The 15439-nt window shown below is 38.0% G+C and overlaps 4 protein-coding genes and 1 pseudogene across 6 annotated transcripts; 3 read left to right on the forward strand and 2 right to left on the reverse strand.

Annotated features, from left to right (window-relative positions):
• Positions 1–2650: 2650 nt before the first annotated feature.
• Positions 2651–4620, forward strand: LOC132165216 (UNC93-like protein 1). The gene is made up of 2 exons (XM_059575706.2): positions 2651–3999; positions 4092–4620. The coding sequence occupies exons 1-2, from the start codon at positions 2843–2845 to the stop codon at positions 4321–4323; spliced, it is 1389 nt and encodes a 462-aa protein (XP_059431689.1). The 5' UTR covers positions 2651–2842; the 3' UTR covers positions 4324–4620.
• LOC132165227 (uncharacterized) lies at positions 4287–7809 on the reverse strand. The gene is made up of 2 exons (XM_059575713.2): positions 7299–7809; positions 4287–7190 (listed from the first exon to the last, which is right to left on the reverse strand). Exons 1-2 carry the CDS (start codon positions 7413–7415, stop codon positions 6885–6887), a joined length of 423 nt encoding a protein of 140 aa, XP_059431696.1. The 5' UTR covers positions 7416–7809; the 3' UTR covers positions 4287–6884.
• A 1023-nt stretch (positions 7810–8832) lies between these two features.
• LOC132163436 (NAC domain-containing protein 62) lies at positions 8833–13186 on the forward strand. Of its 2 annotated transcripts, none has more exons than XM_088512860.1 (5): positions 8833–9100; positions 10248–10513; positions 10587–10889; positions 10974–11132; positions 11233–13186. In XM_088512860.1, exons 1-5 carry the CDS (start codon positions 8938–8940, stop codon positions 11545–11547), a joined length of 1206 nt encoding a protein of 401 aa, XP_088368986.1. In that variant the 5' UTR covers positions 8833–8937; the 3' UTR covers positions 11548–13186. The 2 variants fall into 2 exon arrangements, with proteins under 2 accessions (XP_088368986.1, XP_059429711.2); XM_059573728.2 differs by having other exon boundaries at positions 11245–13186.
• Positions 13187–13241: 55 nt separating this feature from the next.
• LOC132167746 (multifunctional methyltransferase subunit TRM112 homolog B pseudogene) lies at positions 13242–13958 on the reverse strand (annotated as a pseudogene). The gene is made up of 2 exons (XR_015911337.1): positions 13863–13958; positions 13242–13695 (listed from the first exon to the last, which is right to left on the reverse strand). The product of XR_015911337.1 is annotated as a multifunctional methyltransferase subunit TRM112 homolog B pseudogene (transcript).
• A 343-nt stretch (positions 13959–14301) lies between these two features.
• On the forward strand, positions 14302–15152 carry LOC132166973 (serine protease inhibitor, Kazal-type family protein). Its single transcript, XM_059577847.2, has one exon. The coding sequence runs from the start codon at positions 14537–14539 to the stop codon at positions 14933–14935; it is 399 nt and encodes a 132-aa protein (XP_059433830.1). The 5' UTR covers positions 14302–14536; the 3' UTR covers positions 14936–15152.
• Positions 15153–15439: the final 287 nt, after the last annotated feature.

The following is a 15439-nucleotide window of genomic DNA, read 5'->3' on the forward strand; positions in this document are numbered from 1 at the left end:
CCTATGAAGCGGAGGTCACTAGTTCGAATCCTCCTCCTCCTTCCCTTGTGTGGACATGTCAAAAAAAAAAAAAAAAAGATATGAAAAACGAATAAGGCTTTAGCGGTAATGGGCTTTTTTCTAGCGACTTGGGTGAAGGTAAAAGGAGGGCATGGTTTGGACTTTGGAGTCTACATGATGATGCTAAGGGACAAGACTCCTGTCCATTAATTTTTTTTTTCACTGGTTTTATATTATAGTATTATGTGGTTTTAAGTGGATATTATTTTAAAAAATAAAATAAAAAAATATTTAGCCCCATCGATTCCTTATTTCTCTCACCGTATTTTTCAAAAATAATATCCACCTTGAATTAAGAAAGAAGACCTAACATTCTTTCTCCTTAATGTATTGTGCTCTTAGTAGAGCTATCCGTATTGAAAGAGAGTCTACAAATCTTTCATGTTATGGGCCCATTTAGGCCTACTTTTTACTAATGTCCCAACAAAAAAGTTGGGAATCTAGGATCAAGTTATGACTATATCTGTCTTGAAGGAGAATTAACGAATCTCTTATATTGCGGGCCGTTTAAGCTCCTATTGACCGGTGTCCCAATAGGTGCCATTATAATTATGCATAGATAAAACGTTTATTGAGTTTGTGTCACGTTTGTAGATTGTGTTAAAAATTGTTAATTCTAAATGTCGTGTGGCGGATTTGAATCATGTCGAGGTAAAAGTATAAAATTATATAAATCAATTTTAATCCGATTCATTTAATTAATTTTATGTTAAATTCATACAAATTTCAAGGGCGTAACTATTAATCTTCGCATACACAACGTGTCCAAGTCTAACTAATAAGATTTGCGGCATGCGAAGCTTAGAGTTGTGAGAAGCAGTCATAAAACTATTTAGATTATATATAAAATTATATAAATCAATTTTAATTCAACTCATTTTAATTATGTTTGTATGAAACTTGTACCAATTTCGAGGTCGTAACTATTACTCTTCGCGCGTGCACAACGTGGACCAAGTCTAACTAGTAGACTTTGCTGCATGCGAGAGTGGTAATGATAAGATCATGCTCCAAATTATTCCTCTTAGGACCATTTCTTTTCTTTTCTTTTTTCTTTTTTTTTTTAAAAAAAATTTTAGCAATGTTCTCTTGCGGTTGTCAACACTTGCTTATCTTTAAATTGCCAAATAGTTTTGTACGTAGTCATTAGGAGATTGTAAGTTGCTGCCGCGCTTGGCATTTCATTATCATATTGATAGAAAATTAATTTGGTATTATGTGAGACGGAGCTTTCAAATGACCATTGAGATTCTTTTAACACAGAAGCAATGCCAAAACATTCATCAAGTCTATTCTATATGAATGAGAATTTTTATGTCTGATTAGTGTAAATTATTCAAAATTTTATTTATTAATGTTCTGATTAAGCTGAGTCGAACAATGGATTATTTGCAATTTCTACCGTTTTTGTCATTAATTTCTAACAGGTAAGTTAATCATACTTAAAGTAGAATAACCACTGTGATGGTCGCCTCCGCATTTAAAAAAAATATACAGACAACTGACAACCAGAGACCGGATAGCTCATGAATGAATGGCTTGCTGCCTGGATTATACTCTTTGCTTCGGAGTGTCCGCTATACATGGTGCTGTACTTCTGTCTTGCTAAACTACGTCGTTTTTTAGTTGGATTGTGTGTTACTTATTGTTCTTCCTTCGTTTTTATTTTTTTATTTTTTTATTTTTTTTATATATATTGTTTCAGAATGAGAATAAATAAAAATTCACGTGACGCTATATTTTGCGACCGTCTGGCCGGCCGTCACTTTGAAACAAATACAACCAAAAAGATAAAGGTGAAACAGAATCTTGGACCAGACCCACACAAATTGTTAATTAGTCCAATTGGTGGGCCATAGCAGGTCCCTATCCACATGAAAAATCTTGCCTAAAGATCCATTGGATGGCTTTGTTTGTTTATGCACTGAGATTCAGACTTTTTACACGGCAAACCAGCTAGCTAGGCATCACTTGAAAAGAAGATTGTGCTACTTAGGCAAAAGGCCAAATAATATATTTCCTCTCTAGCGTAAGATTGCGCCAACACAAATATGTCACCTAGTTAGAATGAAAGATTTATGCTTAATGAGATATAATTTTTAATTGATTGAGCTATCTTTTGAAAACTAATAAGATAGTTTAACTTCTAAGCAGGGTTAGAGTTTATATAATTTATATTATAAAATTATTTATAACTTAACGTGACATTTATAATTAACAAAGAATCTAGCTTGTCAATTTCTCTTAATAATTTTATCGGTTAATAATTGTCTTTATTACATACAATACAAGTAGTTAATGAAAGAGAATAAGTAAAACCCGTACCTACTCCAACTATTCGAGCTACCCAAACACCTGCCACTAGTGAGAGGCCCGGCGTGTTATCCACCCGTATTGCATATATACGGGTAAATATTGCTGCCCATATCTAAATTATAGGGGAAATGGAGAGAATCATCTTCCTATTTTAAGGTATAATAAACAAAGTACAAAGGAATCACAAACCATGGCAACTAAGTTGTAACCAACTGTCTATCTGTTCCCCGTTTGGTTGTCTCTCTCTTTTATATTATCGTAAAAAAACATTTTCCTTTGCTAATCTTAGTAAATCAAACAGTTGTTACCTATCCACGACTTGACTCCAAACGCCTCCCCTATACATTCAGAGCTTCAATTCTCGTTTCCCTCAAACACCCAGAGTCAGAGACCCCTCTCTCTCTCTGATCCCCAATTCTCTGTGTCTTACCAGTTTCGAAGCCTCCGCCATTTTAAGCAATCTTTGATGGGTTTGGAGGGAGATGAAGAAATGGCCGCCATCCCCACCAAATCCACGTTCAGGTACAACTCGCCCTTCGTCCAGGTGTCCCTCATAGGCCTCGTATGCTTCTGTTGTCCCGGCATGTTCAACGCGCTCGCCGGCATGGGCGGTGGCGGCCAGGTCGACCACTCGGTCGCCAACAACGCCAACACCGCGCTCTACGCCACCTTCGCGGTCTTCGGCGTTCTCGGCGGAGGTATTTACAACATCCTGGGCCCGCGGCTCACCCTTGTCTCCGCCTGCTCCACCTACGTCCTCTACGCCGGCTCTTTCCTCTACTACAATCACCACAAGCACCAGGACTTCGCCATTGTCGCCGGTGCGCTGTTGGGCGTCGGCGCGGGCCTCCTCTGGGCCGCACAGGGCGCTATCATGACCTCTTACCCTCCAACACACCGTAAAGGGACGTATATCTCGCTCTTCTGGAGTGTATTCAACATGGGTGGCGTCATTGGCGGCCTTATTCCTTTCATTCTCAACTATCATCGCGGCGAAGCCGCTTCGGTCAACGATGGCACCTATATCGGTTTCATGGCCTTCATGGCGGTCGGGGCGGCTCTTTCTTTGGCGATTTTGCCACCCAGTAAGGTGATTCGTAATGATGGGACTCGGTGTAGTAACATCAAATACTCCAACGTTAGGACAGAGTCGATTGAGATTTTCAAGTTGTTTCTGAACTGGAAGATGCTGCTCATAGTGCCTGCCGCTTGGTCCAGCAACTTTTTCTACACATACCAGTTCAATAACGTTAATGGGGCGTTGTTCAATTTGAGGACTAGAGGGTTGAACAACGTGTTCTACTGGGGAGCGCAGATGTTGGGCTCGGTTGGGATTGGGTACATAATGGACTTCAGTTTTCAGAGCAGGAGGATGAGGGGGTTTGTTGGGATTTCTGTGGTTGGGGTCCTTGGGACTGCTATTTGGGCTGGTGGTTTTGCCAACCAGCTCCGGTACTCGCGCAGTCACACGCTGGAGAACTTGTTGGATTTTAAGGACTCGGGTGCTGATTATGCAGGGCCATTCGTCTTGTATTTTAGTTATGGATTGCTGGATGCCATGTTCCAAAGCATGGTTTACTGGGTGATTGGAGCCTTGGCGAATGATTCTGAAATCCTTAGCAGGTAATGGATATGATGAGTCATGTATCTATGGCATGTTATTATTATTGAGCATCGTCTATGAAGCTAATTTTATTTTTGTTCTTGTATTGCAGGTATACTGGGTTTTATAAGGGAGTGCAGAGTGCTGGAGCAGCGGTTGCTTGGCAAGTTGATACACACAATGTATCATTCATGTCCCAATTGATTGTGAATTGGTGCCTCACTACAGTTGCTTATCCATTATTGGTGGTTCTTGTCATGTTGGCTGTGAAGGATGAGGCAAAGGGTGAAGAGGGAACTACCGACGAGGCTACTCCTACGTCAGCTAAGCCTACCTATACATGACAATGATTATGGAGGGGTTTAATTCTTCTCTCTCTTTGTTCTTGTGTTCTCCATAATGTCATCTAAATGTTTGGAAGTTGAAAATTTCATCTACGGGTGTAAATGCTATTTATTACTGTCATTAATCAAGTTATAGGGTAATGTTTTGTGCAGAATATTTGTCCCTACTTCTTGTCGTGCTATTTTTATACATAGAATTCTGGTGGGTGGCTTTTGCCAGACGGCTCAGAACCATATGAGCGATCTTTTCTTTTTGTTTTTAATTAGGAGATGAATACTATCCCATCCATTCAGATATCCCTTGCGAATTCTGGAGTACTTTGAAATAGCTTGGCTTATAACCAGTGGTGCATCTATTGCAGCATATTAAAAGAAAAAGGTTGAGATGCTAAAATCACTAGCTTTCATACCTTTGCGATGATCACTAAGTTGGCCCCTTTTCAGTGGACAATAGGATGGATTGATTGGCTGAGGGCTTATTATACAGGACCCTTAGAAAAACCTGCTTAATAAACACCAAGCAAAGCCCTATGTAATTTTTTTTATTTTTTCCTTAGAAAAAACTGATTCCACATATATGTTTTGCCTAGTAATCCAATAAAATCTGATTCCATGTACTTTAATAGAGATTTACTCGGTTTCTGAACAGACCTGATTAGAAATATTGGAAATGAAGGAGTACTTTCTTGCTCAATGTCATCAATTTGAAAATTTAAAATGCATCAGAGTTCTCTGTTCATTTTGCTATTTCTCTTGGATCATGTTCAGGTTATGGTTTGGATTGTCACCTAGCAGGGTACTAAAGAGTATGGTATTGAATTTAGACATATATGCAGGAAAGAGTGGAATTTAAGGCTCTCTTTAGGTGAGTTATCAGGTTTCCTATGGTGATACAGATGATAGCTGACCTTACAATGGCGATTGAACTGAATAACTCAGCTGGCACCTGTAACAGATCTATTATGACCACTGGATTTAGTGATTTATCTTAGTATACAATAAATATTTTAGACCATGGTGGAACATTGACAAAAGGACCACACTCCAAGGGGATTTGCCAACCTAATGAGCCCTGTACCCTGCCCTATCCACATATATATATATAAAGGATGTCCTATACCACTGTAACCGGATGATGACCATTCTCACCTGTTCTTCGATCTGTTGGAGGTAGTGGTAGGGACTAGGGAGCTGGACTTCAGCTAGTGACTAACATGTATTATTTCGTAGTATTTTGAATTTGACCTGTGATTGTTGAAAAACTTGATCCAACTTACTATGTTGGCTACCAATTGAATTTTTAGATCTGGTCCTACAATTCTCAATCTTGTCATTTTATTTTTCAGAAATAAAATGTTACGAATCCTTATCCCTTGCATGGAAAACGCACTAGCTACTGCCTTAGGTGGGATGAGGGTGAGGCTGATGATGAATATATTGAAATCTTCACCAGATCAGAGAGAGAGAGAGATAGGAATGGTACTACAAAATGTATCCACAAAAAGTTATAGAAAGATACTTTCAACCATAAGAGGTAGGGGACCCCATAGGGCATGGGCCGGAGGTTGCAATCTTCTTGCTGTACAAACTTAATTATGGCGATGGTGGTTGTTGCCTTCCATCCACATTGTTTTCAGCTATTAGATTGCAGCATTTATTCAATTCTGAGAATATTTAAGTGAATTAAATTACAATAATAACTATATGGTTATGTGGTAATGTGCGTAGAGTGTGAGATGAGTTTTAGTCCATTAGATTGGAATGGTAGGCTAATCTATAAGATGTTCAAATACAAAATGTTTCTCTGAATGCTGCCTTCATCTGGAAGGCCTAGGGCTAATATCTTATTGAATCTGCTCAAGTGTTGGGCCTAGGGGTAATTCTAAAGAATTAGGGTCATACTGAATTCTGATATAGCACTATTGATGCCATACATGTCAAGTATCTTCATGTGTAGAAGGTTATGGTGAGTGGGAATTGACCTCACTATTATTTATCCACTTTCAACTGACACAAAAAACTACATAGAATTTTATTGTCAAAAACTAATGTGTGATTCTACATGCGATCTGTTAGAATATTAATTAAATGATTAAATCAATCATTTTCTATCAATTTAAGCTTTTGAGATAACCAATGACTTAACACGACTTATGGTACTGTTTATGAAAGAATGATGTGAGATTCCATCCAAGATATTCATGAAACTTGTTCAGATTCTTGGTCTCATGACTCTCATCTCATCATTTTTCTCTTTCTTTTTCTTGTGTTTTTTTTCTTCTCATCAGAAGATAACTTCTTCTGTATGTCTATTGTGCCAAAAAAGTGATCTGGAGGAAAGGGATGATATATTTGCCTAATCTTTTGAATAACATATTTGATTCCTAAAAACCAGAAAAATGGTTTAGTAGGGATATAGCAAAAAATTATTTGGTAACATAAATAAAAGTAAACTTTCAGGTGTTGATACATGAGTTCCAAAAAAACCAGGCTCAAGTCAGGCAACCATCATCACCGTGATACATCCATCTCTGCTGCAGGTATATTTCTTTATTCTTTTATCATGCATTGGCAAGAAGTGCCTCAATTTTATCCTCTGAGCCTGGAGCAGCATCTGGTTTGTCAGCCTCGGCCTCAACTTGCCCCTCCTTTGCCAGCTCTTGGATCTCATTACCAGCCTCAACTTTGTCCTTTGATTCATTGACAGTGGGGGCGTCAACTTTGTCCTCTGTTTTCTTGGCAAGCTCTTCACCGGCCTCCGCGGAATCTTCTGGTTTGTGCACTCTATCACTGATCCCTGCGGAAGCGGGGGGGTCTACCACAGTGTCGGCCGTTGTAGTCTGTATCTCACCTCCATTGCTGCTATCCTGCAATCAATTATCAGTAAAAAGAAAGAAACAATGAAGCCTTATCAGGAGTAACCAAGATAATGGTCTAGTGGGACAGAATGTAATGTTATGTTATGCAATGCATACTAGAGCAACAGTCTCGCCCTCGGCCGCTGCCGCCTTCTTGTCGGGGGCAGAGCCCTCAGCAGGGAGTGGCTCCTGCTGGACTCCAGAATCCTTGGGCTTGCCCGCACAGCCTCCCATTGATTGATGAAGTTTGTGGGAAGGGTGGGCGAGTTATGGAGGTGGATGGGGTGAACTGAAAGACCTTTGTATGATGAATAAGGATGTTTGAGGCTGATGAGGGACAAGAGGAGGAGGTGAGAAGGTAATATAGCCATGAGGTGCAGAATATTTAGGAGTCATTGCTGGTTCTGCAAGAGCATGTTAGCCTGGCCAATCATGGGGTTTGTGGCCAAAATCTGGTGTGTGACTTTTTCGTACGGACAGCAAAGTTTGCTTCTGCGCCTTTCATGGTGGGTATGCATGGAGAGTATCCGTTGTAGTTAGTTATGGTAGTTAGTCCTGTGGTATTTGGTTACTCTAAAATTAGAACTTTTTCTCACGAAGGTGGTCGTCTATGATATTCGAATAAATTCCCAAGACAACTTTGTGCAACTGAGTTCAAAGAATTCTACAAACTAAATAAATACTCTCTCTCTCAATCCTGAAATCAATAAGTAGAATAAATAATCAATAAAACATAGGACGAAAAAAGATAGAGAAATATATATATATATAAAAGATCATAGAAATTTAAAGAGAAATTTGGATTGTGTTTCATTACACGGTTGACTAATAGCCTTTTCATTTCATGGTACAAATTTTGGTTTATTGTATACATATATCATTAGATTTATAAAATATAATCCAAACCACTAAATCCACTAAATCTTGCATATATAATGATTTTTTATGATTATTTCCCACATCTAACTTGGCCTAATAATTGTCTAGTATATAAGATTGCACTTCTCCCAAGAATCGATTGGAATAAAACTCCAAATGCTCTCTTCATAAAATAAAAAATAAATAAATAAAAATTGACTACTTAAGGGGTCAATTCACCAAATTTAGAGTTCAAATGACCAATTTGAAGTCAACTCAAAATTGTAAATATTAAAAAAAAAAAAAATTGAGATTATGTTTGAGTAGTTTAAATAAGAATAAATATAATTATAAAAAAATTATATTACAAAAAATAATATTAACCAAAACAAATTTTGAGGTGGCTTGGCGATTTTGAGAGTGGTTCAGCCAACCTTTATAACATGCGCGGTGTGGGAAAAATCACTTAGGGTTCATAAGAGTGGCTGAGTCACCCTAACATATATATATATATATATATATGTATATAATTTTTCAATTTTTTTTATTAATAATTTTTATTAGTTTGGTTAAAAAAATATTTGAATAAAGTTGAAATTTTTTGAATTGAAATAAGTCTCATAAGAACAAGCTTCCCAAAGAAGATAGAAATGCAAACTTCTCTAAGAAGTTATAATAGGAGTGTAGGACCAACTTTTTTTTATTTTTTCATATAAATAAGAGGGATCAACTGCTTGCTGTCTGTCCATCGCGCTTTCTCTGCTTTCTTCCTCACTCTCTTTTGCTCATACCAACTAAACTAAACACCTCCTCATTCCCTCATCGCCTCATCCCTTGTTTTACTGAGAAAAAAAAAAAGAAAAAAAAAAAAGAAGAAGAGAGTTTGTGTGCGCGCGTGATGGGCGTGTTGTCTTTGAATCTGCCACCGGGGTTCAGGTTTAGTCCGACGGAGGAGGAGCTCATCAACTGCTTCTTGAGGCCAAAGATCAACGGGAATGATGAACAAGTTTACTTTATTCCCGAAGTCCACTTCTTTAAATGGGAACCCTGGGATTTGCCAGGTAGTCTTCTTCTTCTTCTTTCTATCACACACCCAGACTCCTTTTTATTTTCCTTTCTTTTTTACTTCACTGCAAAAGTTTGTCATCTTTTGTAATACTTTGTGGTGAAAAAGTAGGAAAATGTTTGCACAAAAATCAAATAAACACACTATAATCTTCCATTAGCCCACTAAAAATTCAAACAATTTATTATCTTAATTCAAAAGTTACAATTTTCATCAAAGATCAAACTGAAGAAAAAAAAAAAAAAAAACTACAAATACAGTTAATTCTCAATTATAATTATTTTGAGAGGATTGTGTCATTCTTGTTGAAAAAAAAAAAAAAAAAATTAATTCTTGAAGTTGTAGTTTTTTCTCAAATAAAAAACATACACATCGAAGATTAAGAAAAATAATTACTTCAGATTTTAGGTTGTTATATTTGAAGAGTTGAGAGAGAAAAAAAAAAAATTCCGAAATAATTGAGAGATCTTTATTTTGTAGGCCTTATTATTTTGTAGATAATCTATTATTAATCAAATTATTTTTCAATAGCTTATTATTTAGAAAAAAATAATTCTTATTTTATAAATTATTTATTATTAAGTGCATGTCGAAAAGAAAAAAAAAAATCGTCTTCTCTAATGAATTAAAAATATTAGAGTGAAATTCCTAGATGTATTTATGATATTGTCTTATTAGAGCAATCTGCTCTGGCTGTTTAGAGTTTTATGCTCTTGGCTAATTATCTTTTATGAGGAATGAAATCAGATGATTCAAAAAAAAAAAAAAAAATATTAGAGTGACTAAAAGTATTAATAAATAATAATTTAATTTGTATTATTTATTTCCTTATTTGATTTGGATATTAATAATACTTATTGTGTATTAAATGTTTAAATTAATGAAATCACATAGAAGAAAAATTATTGAAATATAATTAAATGCCTTTAATTAAAATAATTTAATGATCGGTTTACTCTTAAAAATTGGTTCGAAAATTATTTCTTAAAAAATTGGTTTATCCTTTAAAAAAAAAAATTTACCACATGTCGCAATATTAAAACACCATTGAGAGTACTTCGGCTATATATATATATATATATATATATATATATGATGTGCTCTCAAAAAATAGTGCCGGGTTTGGTTTCTTTTGAGTGTAGATTTATCCGGCATAAAGACGAAGGATCTAGAGTGGTTCTTCTTCTCACCACAGGACCTGAAGCATCAGAATGGGAATCGGTTGAACAGGGCAACCAATGCTGGGTACTGGAAAGTGACCGGTAAGGATCGGGAAATCAAGTCTGAAGCAAGCTTGATCGGAAAGAAAAAGGTTCTGGTATTCTATAAAGGCCGTATGCCAACGGGCGAAAAGACCGATTGGGTAATGCACGAGTACCACAAAGCCCCCGGCACAAACCCCGGTCAGGTTGGTTTTCTATCTCTCGTCTTTTGTCATGTTTTCTTAACAAGGATTCACTCTGTTGATTAACTTTATGCAGAACACCTTTGTCCTCTGTCGTTTATTCGATAAACATAAAAAGAGTGTCAAAGGACCAAAATTGAATAAACCTGGATCTGCCGTTTCATCTCCTACCTCGTCCAAATCTTCTCTTGAAGAAGCAAAGTCGAAACTAGCAGTGGCTTCGGAGCAAGCTGAAGATTATCGAACAATTGATGAGTGTTTTGATACTGAAGATTCTGATAGAACCAAATCTGACACTAGAGCACCTGTTGAGGGTGGTGACAACAATTTTAATGCTTCCGCTGCAGAGAATCAAGTGGCACAAGTTATAGATACTGAGGTGAGAAAGGAATTGAGTTTCAGATTGAAAAAGTTGTTAAATTAATTAAATACTAATCTTGTTCGTTCATGTTTCTTTTATCAGGTTGATCTGCAAGTGGAGGAAGAACTACAAATGCTGCAAAATCCACTAGATTACAACCCTTTGACCCCCTTAACTTCACTCCTCAAATCTTCTCCTGAAGAAGAAGAAAAGTTTAAGTACACCGCAAAAAATCCAGTGGCCGAAGCAACGGCGGGCGAGGTGAGAAAGACACTGAATTCCTGCTCAAAAGAATAAACTCGTATCTTCCAAACGCAGTTAAGTAACTATCTCTCTCGTTTGTTCATGTTTCTAACATCAGGTTGATTTGCAGGTGGAGGTAGACTCGAATATGTCCTACGTCCCACCAGAGCCACTAGATTGGAGCTTGCTCTCCCCGTTACACTCGCAGATGCAAAATGAGTTGGGTCCTTTTTGCATGTCTGACCCTGTCACCAATGACTTAAACAACAATCATGGTGTGGTGTGTTTTCAATATGGCACAAATGATGGAGCTGCCTATATCTCTCAGTTCTGCGATCGAGATGAGTACTTTCATAACTATGCCAGCAGTCAAAAGAATCTCGATTTTGACGGTGAGACCTGGAAACATAAAACACTCACGAAAACACATTAACAAAGAGCCCATCTTTGATAGGATAGGATAGTAATGAATTTAAGACATAGCCAGTATAAGCCATAGCCAGTATAAGCCTGCTTTCTTAAGGACAAGTCCGTCCCATTGATAGAGTTATTCAATTTGCTGATAAATTTCCTGATGTTATCACTGATAAAACTCAACTCCAGAGATTTTTCGGGTCATTAAATTACATTGCTGACTTCTACAAAGATCTGAGGAAATATTGCAAACCCTAGGTTGCAAAGTAATCCTCCTCCTTGGACTGATATTCATACTTCATTAGTCAAGGAGATTAAAACTCTATCCTGTTTAGGTATTTCCATTGATAATGCCTTTGAAATTGTTGAAACTAATGCCTTTGAAATTGTTGAAACTGATGCCCAGAACCCCATTTATTAAACACGAGCAAGCATCCGCCTATGTTCGTGTTCCCCATTTCCAACACCTATTTTTTTGTTGAGATTAATTGTGCTTCTATTAAGGACCCATCCCAATTAGCACTTTCCTATTTCCCTCCTCGCTTTCATTGGGCTTCTAAACATCTTTTGAAAGATCTCTCCTATTATACCAATATTTTGTTGCAGACTGGTACTAAAGCTTCTTTATCATAGTGTCTATTTTGATAAAATTATTTATGAAAAAGATTGGGGTGACCACCCTTCCAAGCTTAGAAAACTCTCCAATATTGATATTCCCTTTACTACTTTGATTATATTGAAGCCTGGTTTAAAATTCATGTTATTCCAGACACCCAAATTTGACCATTCTTGGTTTGTTAAATTTGATGAACAATTTGAGGGAATATTGAAAACCATGAGGCATGGTAGAAAGAATTACACGTAGAATTAGACTATAAGCAGAGAATTAGAGAGATCCTGACCATGAGGCATGGTAGAAAGAAGATATGAACGGGGAAATTGCTAATCAAGTATAATTTCTTCCTCGAGAGATTGTTCGCCCTAAATTCAACAGCAAGTTGAAAACCATAAGCAGAGAAATTAGACAGATCCTGACCATGAGGCATGGTAGAAAGAAGATATCGGCAGGAAAATTGCTAATCAAGTATAATTGCTTCCTCGAGAGATCTTTTAAAAATTTCAACAGCAGGTTGAAAAAGCCATAAGCTGAGAATTAAAAAGATTCTGACCATGAGGCATGGTAGAAAGAAGATATCGACATGGAAATTGCCAATCAAGAAGAATTGCTTCCTCGAGATATCTCTCAAACATTTCAACAGCAAGTTGAAAACCATATACAAAATTAGACCATAAGCAGAAGATTAGACAGATCCAGGCCATGAGGCATGGTAGGAAGAAGATATCGATGGGAAAATTGCTAATCAAGTAGAATTGCTTCCTCAAGATATCTTTCAAAAATTACAACAGCAGGTTGAAAACCATAAGCAGAAGATTAGACAGCTCCTGACCATGAGACATTGTAGAAAGAAGATATTGATAGGGAAATTGCTAATCAGGTAATTTTCTAATGATCAAGATGATGCTCATCTGCATGGTAAAAACTATAGGTAGGGTATTTCACATTCTGGATATCAATTTCGGTTGTATGCATGTAATCGCAACTGTTCTGAATCTGCAAGAGATATACATTGTGATTTTATATATTACTGTTATTATTACTACCATTCCTATTATCTTTGTGATCAAATAAAGTCACAAGTAGACATGGTTTTGATGCCCCTTATATAGGATATCATGTCTGTGTAGCCAAAAGCCGTATCAGAAAACAACCACGAAGAGGAAACAAAAGTCTCTTAATTAAGTAACCTTATCAGATTCAGACCTCGTCTTCAAGAAGCAGCATATTGGGAATTCCTTGACTGACCGGGAAGCGCCGAGCGGTCTCGGGACAAACGAGCGCGTCCTTCTCAAGGTGGAGCTCCAGAAGGGCATGGTGGAACTTGTTCAAGAAGTTGTCGGAGTCGAGCATGGACGAGTCGGCCACCTCAGGGAGCTGGGCAGCATCTACGAGGGCCTTCCACTCGATCATGGGGAACACGTTTCGGAGGAAGCCGGCGTTTAACTCCACTTGCTTCTCTGTTGCCTTCTCCACCTCAATGCGGAGAGGGAAGCCATTGGCCGCGCCTTTGATGTTCGAGGAGAGCATGTTGTGAGTTAGCAGCTTCATCTAACAATTCATTGAACATTAAAACGTGTAAATCAGAACCTCAAATTCACAATAGGACTATCCAAAACCCTAATCTCCAATTTCCTTCAATTCACATCAATCCAATAGAAATTAACTGAAATTAATATCCAAAATACATAAAACAAAAAGTGGTCATATTACATTACCTAAAACAAATCAATTCGACGAGATTCCCAAATCGGTCTGGGTTCGGCTCACCCGACGGTTACCGGTCGGATTTCGGACAAAATGGAGTAATTCCGGTCCTGTAACTCATGCATGCGGACGCTTCCGAAACCCAGTATCTTTTTGTTGTATTGCGGCTTATTGCCTAACAAGACAAGCCCAATTGAGTGATGGTCTTGGATTGGGTTTGGGCTTAATGAGGCCTCAATACTCATGGCCCACCTTCTTTTTTATTGGGTTGGTAGGCTGTTTGGGTTCTCAGTGGGTCTCCAAAGGACTTTCCTCTCATCACTTTGCAAAAGAGCTCTTATTTTTTCAAACAAAGTTGGTGAAGAAAGCAAACAAACCTCAACCAATACTGCAATACACACAAAAAAATAAAAAATAAAAAATAAAAGCCCAACTGTACAGCGGTTAACGAAAGAAAGATGCCAAGCGTGTGACGGAAAGAACACCTTTCCTTCTTTGGACGACCGAGATTCTTTCCTCACAAAATCAAAATCCCCTTTCTTGCCGAATTCCTTCTTCCGTGCTTCCTTCCCCAATTCCCAAGCCCTAATTGCTTCAATAAGGGTACGAATTGGGAATTTTCTTTCAAAGCCTAAGCGTCTGGGCGATTTCTAAAAGTTCTCGCCTTTGCGAATAGGCAACCACCATGAGCCCCCAATTCCCCAAACCAACATGCTCTTTCCTCATCATCATCACCATCGCCATAATCTTCGCCGTTAGCACCATCCCCACCGTCCGATCAGACTACATAGCCTCGGTTGTTGGATCCTTAGAAAAAAACTACGATGACTGCATCCAGACCAAGCCCGCGTCCTGCCCCGTGAACTGTTTCCGGCCCAACCCGGTCTGCGGCACCGACGGCATGACCTACTGGTGTGGCTGTCCCGACGCCGCCTGCTCCGGCACCACGGTCGCCAAGATGGGTCACTGCGAGGTCGGCAATGGCAGTGGCGAGCAGGGCCCTGTCTCGGGCCAGGCCCTCCTTCTTGTCCACATCGTCTGGCTCATCGTGCTCGGCTTCTCCGTCTTGTTTGGGCTTCTCTGATGGGCTTGGGAATTCTCTGGGGTTCATATCATTGATTGATTGGTCAGTTTTTTTATTTTTTTTGTTTAAGATTTTTTTCTGAGAATTTGGGTGCGTGTGTGAGAGAGAGCGGCAGTGCATTTCTTTCTTGTGTACGTAAGAGACGAATATATACGGATAGGGATTGTATTTTCCTCCTATTCTTTTTGTTATATGTATAAGCTTCCATTCTTTTCTTTGTGTTTGTGTTGTGGGTTTGATTTTGTTTTTCATTCTTGTTCAATTTGTACGAGTTATTGGAGTTATCATTACGTTTTTCTTTTCTGTATGGTGAAGAATTCTAGATAATTCACCCCGTATCTTCTTAGCTCCTTCTAGGATGATGCTCTTCATAGTATAATTGTGTGTGTGTGTCGACTTTCAGATTTTGTTTATGCATTTTTATACACATTTCTAGTATAGTATGTTCTTTGAAACTATTATTTATAGATCAATACATTTCATGCGCCTGCCACCTGATCCTCC

The sequence above is a fragment of the Corylus avellana genome, chromosome 2, assembly GCF_965113065.1.
Source record: "Corylus avellana chromosome 2, dhCorAvel1.hap1.2, whole genome shotgun sequence".
Lineage (NCBI taxonomy): Eukaryota > Viridiplantae > Streptophyta > Magnoliopsida > Fagales > Betulaceae > Corylus > Corylus avellana.

Bases quoted from the DNA above. Each gene is read 5' to 3' on its own strand.
- LOC132166973 (XM_059577847.2), top strand. From the start codon at position 14,537: ATGAGCCCCCAATTCCCCAAACCAACATGCTCTTTCCTCATCATCATC.
- LOC132165227 (XM_059575713.2), bottom strand. From the start codon at position 7,415: ATGGGAGGCTGTGCGGGCAAGCCCAAGGATTCTGGAGTCCAGCAGGAG. The intron at 7,191-7,298 runs GTATGCATTGCA...AATTGATTGCAG, and splicing joins AGGGCGAGACTGTTGCTCTA to GATAGCAGCAATGGAGGTGA.
- LOC132163436 (XM_088512860.1), top strand. From the start codon at position 8,938: ATGGGCGTGTTGTCTTTGAATCTGCCACCGGGGTTCAGGTTTAGTCCG. The intron at 9,101-10,247 runs GTAGTCTTCTTC...TTTTGAGTGTAG, and splicing joins GGAACCCTGGGATTTGCCAG to ATTTATCCGGCATAAAGACG. The intron at 10,890-10,973 runs GTGAGAAAGGAA...TTCTTTTATCAG, and splicing joins CACAAGTTATAGATACTGAG to GTTGATCTGCAAGTGGAGGA.
- LOC132165216 (XM_059575706.2), top strand. From the start codon at position 2,843: ATGGGTTTGGAGGGAGATGAAGAAATGGCCGCCATCCCCACCAAATCC. The intron at 4,000-4,091 runs GTAATGGATATG...CTTGTATTGCAG, and splicing joins GATTCTGAAATCCTTAGCAG to GTATACTGGGTTTTATAAGG.